At 43.4% G+C, this 11,638-nt stretch overlaps 1 protein-coding gene across 1 annotated transcript; it reads left to right on the forward strand.

The window, feature by feature from the left end:
- The first annotated feature begins 1,073 nt into the window (after positions 1 to 1,073).
- On the forward strand, positions 1,074 to 1,763 carry LOC138909634 (uncharacterized). Its single transcript, XM_070200842.1, has one exon. It carries the CDS (start codon positions 1,074 to 1,076, stop codon positions 1,761 to 1,763), a length of 690 nt encoding a protein of 229 aa, XP_070056943.1.
- Positions 1,764 to 11,638: the final 9,875 nt, after the last annotated feature.

Consider the following 11,638-nt stretch of genomic DNA (forward strand, 5'->3'; position numbering starts at 1 on the left):
ACTTTTTTTTTGTAGGTTTGCCTAAGACCATTGAACTTAGGCCTTCAGGAGGATGTGTCCTTGTCCGTTGACCCTTCCTCTTTGGGACAGCTTGGGGCTGCAGTGGGGGAAAAGAAGAAAAGGAAGTCTTCGGGCTCCCCGAGCTTAGATAAGAAAAAGCCAAAGAGAAGGTTGGCTCGTAAGCCAAAGGAAAGACCTAGCTCTCGAGCACCCAACTCAGACTCGCTTCTTCGGCTCAGGGATGAGCCCGAGAAAGACGATTATTTTGTGGCCCACGGGCTGACTCCTCCCGAGGAGCAGGTAGCTATTGAGGAGGAGATCCATTAAGCCGATCTCCCTCATACTAGGGAAGTTGATGAGGAAACCGGGGCAGAGACTTCCCGAGATGTCGGCTACACTCTGAAGGAGGCGCCCGGTGTAATTGAGATTTTAGGGTCGCCTTCCTATACCGAGTCCATGCTCGAGGAGGTTCGAGCAAGGAAGGAGAGGTCTAATGAAGGGGCTCATGGCGTGGACGATCACTTTCATTCCTTTTTCGACAGTGTGGACTCATCTGTCTTAGAAGAATTTTCCGAGAAAGGATCCGTCTTCAGAAGTCGGCGGGCTGAACTCGAGCCCAAAGTTAATCAACCAGTTCCCCGCCTCGAGTGTGGATCCCGGTCGTAAGAGGTCGATAATCATCACTATCCCGGAGGATTCCCAGGTTCTTTCTGCTCCCGTGGGAGTAGTGAGCTACCTCCGATGCCTAGTGACCGAAGAAGACCAGGCGAAAATGAATGCGGTGGACGTGCCATGCCTGTTCAATGAAGCTCAGTAGGCGCTGAATCGGGTAAGTCATCATTATGCTCTTTCGAACTTTGACTTAGTTTTTGATATTTCTCATGTTTTCTTCTTTTACCCTTTTGCAGGCATAGGTACTTCATCATGGAAGCTTTCTTCGGTACCGGGATGAGGTTAATCAGCTTGAGCTTGAGGTCAAGGAGCTTGCCGAGAAAAGAGATATGTACAAGCTTCTCAACGAGCAACACGAAGGGGCCATCAGGGAACTTTAGGCTGGGCTGGATGAAGCTCAGATGGAGGCTTCGAACCTAAGGCTGGAACATGCCGATCTAGTAGAAAAGGTAAAGGTTTTTGAAGTTATCAATGAAGACTTAGCCATAGTGAGTAACGACCAACACTCGCAGGTTCAGCAGAAGATTGACCGGATCGACCAACTCCAAGCTGAAATGAATGAGGTCCAAGCCATGGCCGATGGTTGGAAGAGCAAAATGGACCGGCTGGCTTCGGAGAAGGAAACTGTCCGGGCACAGCTGGCATCAGTAGAAGTTCAACTCCGGGTAGCGAAAGAAAAATCCAACAAGCGATCCCAGTTGAATGATGAACTCCGATCACAATTGAGTTCGGCTCTGGCAGAGAGGGACGCCCTTGGTAATGAATGTGAAGCTATAAAGTCTCAGCTTCACACAACCACCGCCAATGCGGAAGAGATGGTGGCTCAGTATAGGGCCGATGTCGAAGCAGCCAAGGCTCACCTGAAGACTACTACTGAGTACGTAAAGTGGCTATCTCGGAGGGAGACCCTCGAAGAGATCCATGCCCGAGGCTTTGACCTGTCGACCAAGATCGAGGAGGAGAAGAGTCTTGAAATTGAGGCCAAGATGCTAGCTGAACCCGAAGATGATGAAGGCTCCGAGGGCTCCGAAGAACCCGAAGGCCCCAATGGCTCTGGTGACGAGTTGGGTTCTGGTGAAGATCAGTTGTAGATGCCTTAGGATTTTTTTTTTGTATCCTGTACATATATTTTGTTGAGGCCATTTTTGTTGGGCCTTTGTAAAGATATTCTGGAATATAAAATATTTCCCTTTTGGAAATGTGGAAGTCTATTATCTTAGCATCTTTTTATGATTGCAAATATTTCTAATGCCTTAGCGCAGAGTCAAACGTAGTAATAAGTTGCTTTTCGGAGGTCCGAACAAGACCTGTCCTCGATGCAATTTTTGTTCAAACTTGTGTAATCTCGGAGTGAACAGAAATTTCTCCAAGATGCTTCTTTAAATGCTGTTAGACTGTATCTTTACCGAGGTAACTTTTGAACAAGTTTAGAATTTTGTTGAAGTCCTTATGTTTTGATTACGGGCTTCGGACGTCTCCAAATTGTTTTTAGGGTGGCTATATCCTTTTAGGTTTGGGCACTGCCTAATAGGTTTTGTGCCTCTGGGTTTTGATAACCCGAGCTGCCCGAGTTTATCTCGGACGGCATTCCCCGAGTAGAGGTAGCCCTTTGGGCTCGGATAAGGGTGGCCCTTTGGGCTCGATAGTTCCCGGGTAGGAGTAGCCCTTAGGCTCGATACTTTTAAGAATCAAAAAATGTTTGTTAGCAAGGTAGAAACTTTCTTTCATTTCTATTTGTAACGTACAAGATTGTAAGCGTGTAAAAGCTCGTATTATGACCGGGGTGACCTATGCGGGCATGGTTCATTCGACCGTTTGGCCCTTACAATAAATCCTAACTACCAAGCCTAAACTGTTAGAGCATAGAGTTTCCTTCCTTGCTAAAAATCATGACCCGAGGGTGATGGCCCCTAGAATTCGAGGTCGATCTTTGAGTGGGCTCGGATACTGTTGATCGACCATTGACTCCGATTTAAAACCGGTCTTCGACTCTAAATTAGCACGGTTTATTGTTGCCTCGTTAAAAACCTTGCTAAAAACCCATTTGGGACAAAATCGGTTCAAGGAAAATAGAGTGCAACACGTGATTTCAGACCTAACAGCTACATTTTCCTCTAGCTGTTGCCTGCAAGTGTTAGCCTAATTCGTAATATAAAAAATAAAGGAAGTGAATAACATCATACCTTAGCAGTAGTATCGTTTTAAGTGAGTCACGTTCCAGTTGTGCGTCGTTTCCTGCTTCGAGTTTATACGAACCTTTACCAGTAATCTCGATGACTCGATATGGACCTTACCAATTCGATCCTAGCTTCCCTTCATTCGGGTTCCGAGTGTTCTATGTTACTCTTTTTAACACCAAGTCCCCGATATTGAAGTGTCGGAGGTTATCTCTTCGGTTGTAATATCTTTTTATCCGCTACTTTTGGGCGGCCAACCGGACTAGAGTGGCCTCGCGTCTCTCATCCAATAGTTCTAAGCTCGTGCTCATGGACTCGCCGTTTGATTCTTTGATTGCGTATCGAAACCTGAGGCTCGATTCTACCACCTTGATCGGTATTAGTGCTTCGGCACCGTAGACCAACAAAACAGAGTGGCCCCGGTACTGGATTTTGAGGTCGTGCGGTATGCCCACAAAACTTCAGGCAGGATTTCCTTCCATTTTCCTTCGGCGTCGGTCAACCTTTCCTTAAGGTTTTGAAGGATTGTTTTGTTCGTCTACTTCGCCTGTCAGTTCCCACTAGGGTGATAGTGTGTTGACAAAATCTTTTTAATCTTATGGTCCTCGAAAAATTTGCTTACCTTGATGCCGATGAACTGCTTCCCGTTATCACACACTATCTCGGCTGGTATACTGAACCGGCATATTACGTGGTCCCAAATGAAGTCGATGACTTCCTTTTCTCGGACCTTCTCAAATGCTTAAGCTATGACCCAGTTAGAGAAATAGTCAGTCATAAATAGTATAAATTGAGCCTTGCCGGGTGCCCATGGTAGGGGACCGACGATGTCCATTCCCCATTTCATGAATAGCTAGGGTGACAGGACCGAGTGTAGTAACTCCCCAGGTTGGTGGATCATTGGTGCGTGCCTCTGACATCCGTGGCATTTTCGCACGAAGTCCTTCGCATCTTTCTCTATGACGATCTAGTAATAGCGACTCTAATTATCTTACGGACCAACAATTCTGCCCCTGAATGGTTTCCGCGGGTGCCCTCGTGAACTTCCCTTGAAACATATTCGGTGTCTCCCGGCCCCAAGCATATGGCGAGTAGGCCATCGAACGTTCTCCTGAACAGAGTGTCTTCGGAAAGGCTAAACTTGGCCGCCTTCGTACGCAGAGCTCTCGATTCTTTGGGATCCAAGGGTAACTTCCCGGTATTCAAATAGTCTATATACTTGCTTCTCCAATCCCAAGTTAAACTTGTTGAGTTTATCTTGGCATGACCTTCTTCCACTACTGATTTCATGAGTTGTATGCCCGTTCCCGAACTAAATTCATCATCAACAACCGATGACCCCAAGTTAGCCAGAGCATCGACTTTGTTATTTTGATCCCCGGGCACGTGTTGTAGGATCCATTCCTTGAATCGATGTAGCGTTACCTGTAGTTTATCCAAGGATCTTCGCATTCGTTCCTCTTTCACTTCGAACGTCCCATTGACTTGATTTACCACAAGGAGGGAATCACATTTAGCTTCGATCACTTCGGCCCCCAAGCTTTTAGCCAATTCGAGACCTGCAATCATGGCCTCATACTCGGCCTCATTGTTAGTCAATTTCACAGCTCTAATAGATTGCCTAACTACGTTACCCGTAGGCGGCTTCAACACGATGCCGAGTCCGGACCCATTTGCGTTCGAGGCACCGTCTGTAAAGAGGGTCCAGATTCCCGATGAGGTCCCCGAGGTTAACAACAATTCCTTTTCGACTTCAGGTATTAAGGTCGGTGTGAATTCGGCCACAAAGTCTGCCAAAATTTGAGATTTGATGACGGTTCGGAGTCGACATTCGATATCGTACCCGCTAATCCACGGCCCATTTGGCCAATCGTCCCGAGAGATCGGGTTTGTGCATTATGTTCCTCAATGGGTAAGTAGTTACGACACATATGGGATGGCATTGAAAATATGGCTTTAACTTCCTGGAGGCGCTTAGCAAAGCGCACGCCAATTTCTCTAGGTGAGGATACCTTGTTTCGGCCTCGCCTAGAGTCCTGCTAACATAATATATAGGAAATTGCGTACCTTCCTCTTCCTGAACTAAGACTCCACTTACCGCTATCTCGGATACTGCCAAGTACAGGTATAACTGCTCGTCTGCCTTCAGAGTATGAAGCAAAGGTGGACTCGAAAGGTACCATTTGAGTTCTTCCAAAGCTTGCTAGCGCCCCGAGGTCCACGAAAAGTTATTCTTGTTCTTCAATAATGAGAAGAACCAATGGCTCTTATCGGAGGACCTTGATATGAACCGACCCAGGGCGGCTATACGCCCGGTTAGCCTTTGAAAGTCCTTGACATTGTCCACCATGGTGATATTTTCTATAACTTTGATTTTGTCGGGATTGATCTCGATTCCCTGGTTGGACACCATGAATCCAATGAACTTCCCGGACCCGACCTCGAATGCACATTTCTCCGGGTTCAACTTCATATTGTATTTCTTCAGTATGTTGAAGGTTTCCTGCAAATGTTCCAAATGGTTCTCTGCTCGCAGGGACTTAACTAACATGTCGTCAATGTAAACTTCCATTGATTTTCCTATTTGCTCTTCGAACATCCGGTTTACTAGGCATTGGTAAGTGGCACCGATATTTTTTAGTCCGAACGACATTACGTTATAACAATAGGTGTCATATTTAGTGATGAAGGAAGTTTTTTCTTGGTCGCCCGAGTCCATCCGGATCTGGTTGTACCCAGAATAGGCATCGAGAAAGCTGAGTATCTCGTGGCCGGCCGTCGCACCAATCATGCGATCGATGTTAGGCAAAGTAAAAGAGTCCTTAGGGTATGTCTTATTCAAATCTTTGTAATCTACAACATTTTTAATTTATTTACCTTTTAGGCACTACCACTACATTAGCTAACCAATCTGAGTACTTAACTTCCCGAATGGAACCTATTTTAAGGAGTTTGGATACCTCGTCTTTGATGAATGCATGCTTGACTTCGGACTAAGGCCTCCTCTTTTTTTTTTTAACCGGGTGGAACTTCGGATCCAAGCTCAGCTTATGAGTAGTTATTTCTGGCGGGATCACTGTCGTATCAAGATGGGACCAAGAGAAACAATCTATGTTAGCCATAAGGAATTCAATGAGTTTTTTCTTGAGCTTGGAGTTAACCCCGTGCGCAGGTATACCTTCCGATCGGGCAAGTGTTCAATCAATATGACTTGCTCCAGCTCCTCAACCGTTGACTTGGTGGCATCAGAATCGTCAGGGGCGATGAACGACCTGGGAACTCCGTAATCATCATCCTCTTCTTCTTTTTATTTTTCCGGCTCGGTCGGGGCCAGTGTCGGTGATTGCTATTTAATTTCTTCCTTCCTAACTGACCCCGGGTTCTTTGATGTTGAGAGGGCGGACACCGGGATCACCTCATCGACCACGAACATTTATTTTACGGCCGACTGTTCTCTGTAAACTATTTTGATCCCTCCTGGTGTGGGGAACTTCAATGCCCGGTGTAGAGTCGAGGGTATTTCCCTCATGTTGTGAATCCATGGCCTTCCGAATAGAGCGTTGTACCTCATATCCCCCTCGATGACGTAGAACTTTGTCTCTTGAATAGTTCCGGTGGAGTTTACCGGCAGGATTATCTCCCTTTTAGTAGTTTCACATGCCATGTTGAATCCATTTAAGACACAGACCGCTGGCACTATTTGGTCTTGTAGACCCAGCTGCTCTACGACCCTCGATCTGATGATATTGGCCGAGCTACCTGGATCAATCAACACACGCTTAACTTGAGATTTATTTATGAGTACAGAAATTACCAGGGCATCGTTATGCGGCTGGACGATGCCTTTGGCGTGTTCATCGTTGAAAGAAATGATCCCCTCCGACATGTAATCTCGTGTTCGCTTTTCCCTTGTAATGGACACCTTAGTGCGCTTCAGCATTGGCACCTATAGGATATAGACTCCACCGATGATCATGTTGATGACGTGCTGAGGTTCCTCTTGCTCGGTTTGCTTGTTGGAGTCCCTATTCCTGAAGTGATTTTTAGCTCAATCACTCAGAAACTCCTGGAGGTGTTCGTTATTGAATAACCGGGCCACTTCTTCTCTCAGATGTCGGCAGTCTTCGGTCCTGTGACCGTGGGTGCCATGATACTTACACATCAGGTTGGGGTCTCTTTGGGCAGGATCAGACTGCAATGGCCAAGGACACTTAGTATCTTTGATGCGCCCGATGGATGATACGATGCCGGCAGCATCGACGGTGAAGTTGTACTCCGATAACCTCGGTGCCTCCATAGACTCGATTGGTCTGTCGAAACCATTTTTTCTCATGAGTCCCCGGTTATTATGACCTTGGTCGCTTCTTTTTTCATTCCTCATTGGGTTATGTCCGGATCCACTACCCCTTCGATCTCCGTTATATGGTTGGTACCGATCTCTACTCGGTCTTGGTTTATGATCGACGACTCTTTTAGACTTGTCATTACTTCTAATGGGATCATCCTCCACAATGATTTTCGATTGGTATCTGTTATGGACGTTAGCCCAAGTTACCGCTGGGTACTCTATCAAATTTTGTTTCAGCTGTTGTGAAGCCATAGAGCTTTGGGGGTTGAGTCCTTGAGTGAATGCTTGAACAGCCCAATCGTCCGCAACCGGGGGGCAAATCCATCATTTCCATTTGAAACCTCAACACGAACTCCCTGAGCATTTTGTTATCTCTTTACTTGATCTTAAAGAGGTTTGATTTTCTGGTCTTGACTTTGATGGCCCCGGCATGAAATTTTATGAAGGCATACGCAAACATAGCAAACGAATCAATGGAATTAGGGTCAGGTTGTGATACCATATCATTGCTCCTTTAGACAGGGTTTCCCCGAACTTTTTCAGTAGAACCGACTCGATTTCGTCATCTTCCAAGTCATTTCCCTTGATGGCACACGTGTAGGAGGTCACGTGTTCATTCGGATCCGTGGTCCCGTTATACTTTGGGATTTCGGGCATACAGAACTTCTTTGGGATCGGTTTCGGAGCTGCGATCGGAGGGAAAGATTTTTGGACAAACTTCTTGGAATCCAAGCCTTTCAATATCGGGGGTACTCCTGGGATTTGATCAACTCAGGAGCTATAGGTCTCCACTTTTTTGTCGTTGGCTTCGATTTTATTTTCTCCCGATTCCATCCATTTTGTCAGTTCCTCAAGTATCTTTATTATCTCGGGGTTGGTCCTGGGTTCAGCTTCACCCGACCTTTTTGTGGCCGGTTCATTTCTGCGAGTATTTTTCCGGGACAGTTCGGGCTCAACTCTACTGGGGGCGTGACTTTGATTCTGTAACTGGGCTATCACTGCCTGTTGAGCCTGTAACATTTCGAAGATCACCCTCAAGTTGATCTCATCACCTTTGACGTCGTGTGTACTTCGGGCTATCGATCGGGCTCCCCGCGAATGCTGTTTTTGGGGTCGGTAGGCAAGTTCGCTTCGATAGCCACATGTGAGTTAGCATCGATCGGGTCCCCGACTGGAACTCCGTTGGGGTCAACAGGGGGCACCTCGTTGCTGGAACCACATTATTGTTCTCGCCATGGTGGCCAGATTCAGCATCAACGTTCAAATGGGCAGATTGAGAGTTTGGCATTTTTAATTTGACCTGAAATTAAAAGCTCAAAGAACAAGTGCATAATAGAGTGCGTTATGGAAATTTGTATCAAATGGCCACTATTATCCTTAGCCCTACGGTGGACGCCAAACTGTTTACCCTCAAAAGCGGATAACAATTGAATTTATATGTGATTTTAAGGATATGCGGATTAATTTAATGCAAATGATAAATGACGTCAGATTAAACAAGTAAACGACGTGATAAATTGTCAAACCAATAAGGAGAGTGATCTCGGACTCAGTAACGGCTCAACGAAGTGCCTGCCTTCGATCCCAGACTCATACTAATGAAGGACTGATGAAGAAAAGCAAGAATTTTGAATAACAGAGAGAATAAGAGTATATTGCCTTGATATGCGTGTTACAATGTGTTTAATGAACAGTTAGTTTCCCCTTTATATAGTAGAGGAGTTTCACCCTAAGTACAATTCTAAGAAGGGGTAAAAATCTTTCTTTATGCTAATCACTAATTCACTGCTGATACGGGCAGAGATTTCGCCGTGCCATCCGGTTGGGCACGGATATCACGGCTCTTTGTTAGTCGTTTTCGGCCGCTTGGTAATGCTCTCTGAAGTTGAGAGACTCGAATCGGACCCGGGAGATGTGGCCCCGATGCTTCTGAGGGCGGATGTTATGCTCGATCCCCAATGTGAGAGGTTTTTCGCCCAGACTCCGATTCCTTATGATCACGTTCCACTCCCGTTTGTCTTACCTGGAAACCGAGATGTTCAACGGGCTCGATTTTACCCGTATACACTACTCTAACTCAAGATTGATTTTTATTTGCTTAGGAGTTTTTTGGTTCACAAACAATATTAATAATATCGAGAGATTATAATACTAAAGGATAATTTTGCTAATTACATACTTATAAAAATTCTAGTTGAAACACTTTAGATTAAAAATATTAAGGATTCGTACTATTTTATACTATCATGTTTTTAAATTTTATTTAAAAGTTTTATTTTTAATTACTAAAACAAGACAACTACTTTTAGGGTTTTGGTCACTTTAGATGTTATACGCATGTATTGCAAATATTCGTATGTCATATATATTTATATGTAATACATATATTCTCATATAAGTATTGCGAATATCATAGTGGAGAACAAAATGGTAAATTAAATATTAAATTAATAATGTGCGGTTTTATGTCAAGAATTCTTTTTTCTATGCGACAACTCTTGTTGTAGTTTCGGTACTTCCATTAGCCTTGCACCTTTATTAAGTAATGTCTGAGTTTTAGGACCCGATTTTGTCAAAATAAACTTGAGTTTTATTTGGCAAACATATGTTTGACCATAAATTTTGCTTATATTTTGGCCAAATCCCAAGTCCCAAATCCCAAAACCAGCCCAATAGCTGGTTTTGGGCCAAAATATCACTATTATATTTTTTTAAAAATTGTCCCAAACTTTTTTATTTTATAAAAAAGCCCATCATTTATTATTTTGTAACGATGTTGCTTCGTCTTCTCGCTCATTTGATAGTGTATCGTGTAATTCATTATAAAAATGATAGTTTTGTATCAAATTTATTTATGTTCAGGACTATGGTTTGCGATAATATAATGAATGTTATTGATAATTGTACTGTTGGGTATTTGTGATAGTTTTTAGAACTTGTGGGTATAAGTCATGTTTCATGTTTTTCCAAACCAAACTTCACCCAAGACAGATGTCCAAACACATTTTTATTTTCAAACCAAACTTCACCCAAATCAGATTTTTCAGAATAAATTTAAAAATCTATGGCCAAACGCTAGCTTGGCATCAAGGTATGAGCCAAATTAAGTGAGAGCGGTCATTTCGCGATATTGTATTAATTTCATTTTTAAACTACGCAAACTTGTTTCATAGTTTTTATCTAAGCGGAAAACCTAATGTGACTGACACGTAAGCCTACGTTGATAGCAGTACAAGAAAATGTGAGTATTCAATATATCCAAAATCTTAAAGCAATAAATGAAGTGATTCAGAATATTATAAGCCCTTTGGAAATTCCTACACATCAAATGAGATACCAAATGTATTTTCCAGGAAATAGCTAATCCCCACCCCTATAGGCACCTATTTCCTGCATTAAGCGATATGATTCTCTAATTATCTTCTTTGTTTGAAATGGAGTTCAATTGATTTGTTTTAAGCTTTACTTTCAAAGGCTGATTTCCTTGTAGAGAATAAGCTCTTTCCTTTGCATTGTAAGACGGACTGTTTCAATTAAATTGCATTAGGAATTTCTTTTGTTGTACCGGAATTTTTTTCTATAATGGCCATGTATTGATTTATGGCTACCGTCCAACTCTTCGGGCAGCGCCAACAGCTGTATAAGAAATTGGGACCACGCACCTTCACCCTTCCTATTTTCCATTCGGCTAGTACTTTTTGGGCCTTCTTAAACATGAGATCTAAAGTGGGAAACTATGGAAAGTCTAGAACGTACGTCTTGCTTGACAACACTTAATTATTTGCCACAAGGATTGCTAGTAACACTTATTACTATAACTATAAAGTCAATTATGAAATGAAATTAATGATAATCAAAAGAGGGTGTACCAGTCAGAGAATATGAAATAAGATGTCTGACTCGTGATTTTATAAGCTGTTGCCATGCATACAATTTCATAGCAATTTATACTTTTCCTTTACTGATTTATTTTCTGAACTATCGGATTTGTTTTTCAAACAAGGGTGACAACATATGTATAATCCCTTTTACAACGAAGTGTAATGCAGTTTTGTCCCGAGGAGTAACAACAACATACCCAGTGTAGTCCAATAAGTGGCCACTACTAGAATTTGACAGCTTTCCCACTGAAAAATTTTGACTGAAAAATTTCGACGGAAAATGGTGGTCGGAATATTGATATTTTCCAGTAGTGTGGGGTCTGGGGAGAGTAGAGTATACACAAATCTTACCCCTGCCTTTAAAAAGGCGGAGATGATATTTCCGATACCCTCGGCTCAGTAAGGGGAGAGGGAAGGGGCAATAACAAGCAAACCGATCTCACAACCAAATCAAAAATACAAAACTAGCAAAAGGTAATGCAATCAGAAAACCGAAACACAAGACAACAACAAGTAGTCACAGAAGACTAGGGGTACTAAAAAAATACGGAGGGCACCAA

Source organism: Nicotiana tomentosiformis, chromosome 4 (assembly GCF_000390325.3).
Source record: "Nicotiana tomentosiformis chromosome 4, ASM39032v3, whole genome shotgun sequence".
NCBI classification, from domain to species: domain Eukaryota; kingdom Viridiplantae; phylum Streptophyta; class Magnoliopsida; order Solanales; family Solanaceae; genus Nicotiana; species Nicotiana tomentosiformis.

Coding starts and splice junctions, on each gene's coding strand:
- LOC138909634 (XM_070200842.1), top strand. CDS start 1,074: ATGGAGGCTTCGAACCTAAGGCTGGAACATGCCGATCTAGTAGAAAAG.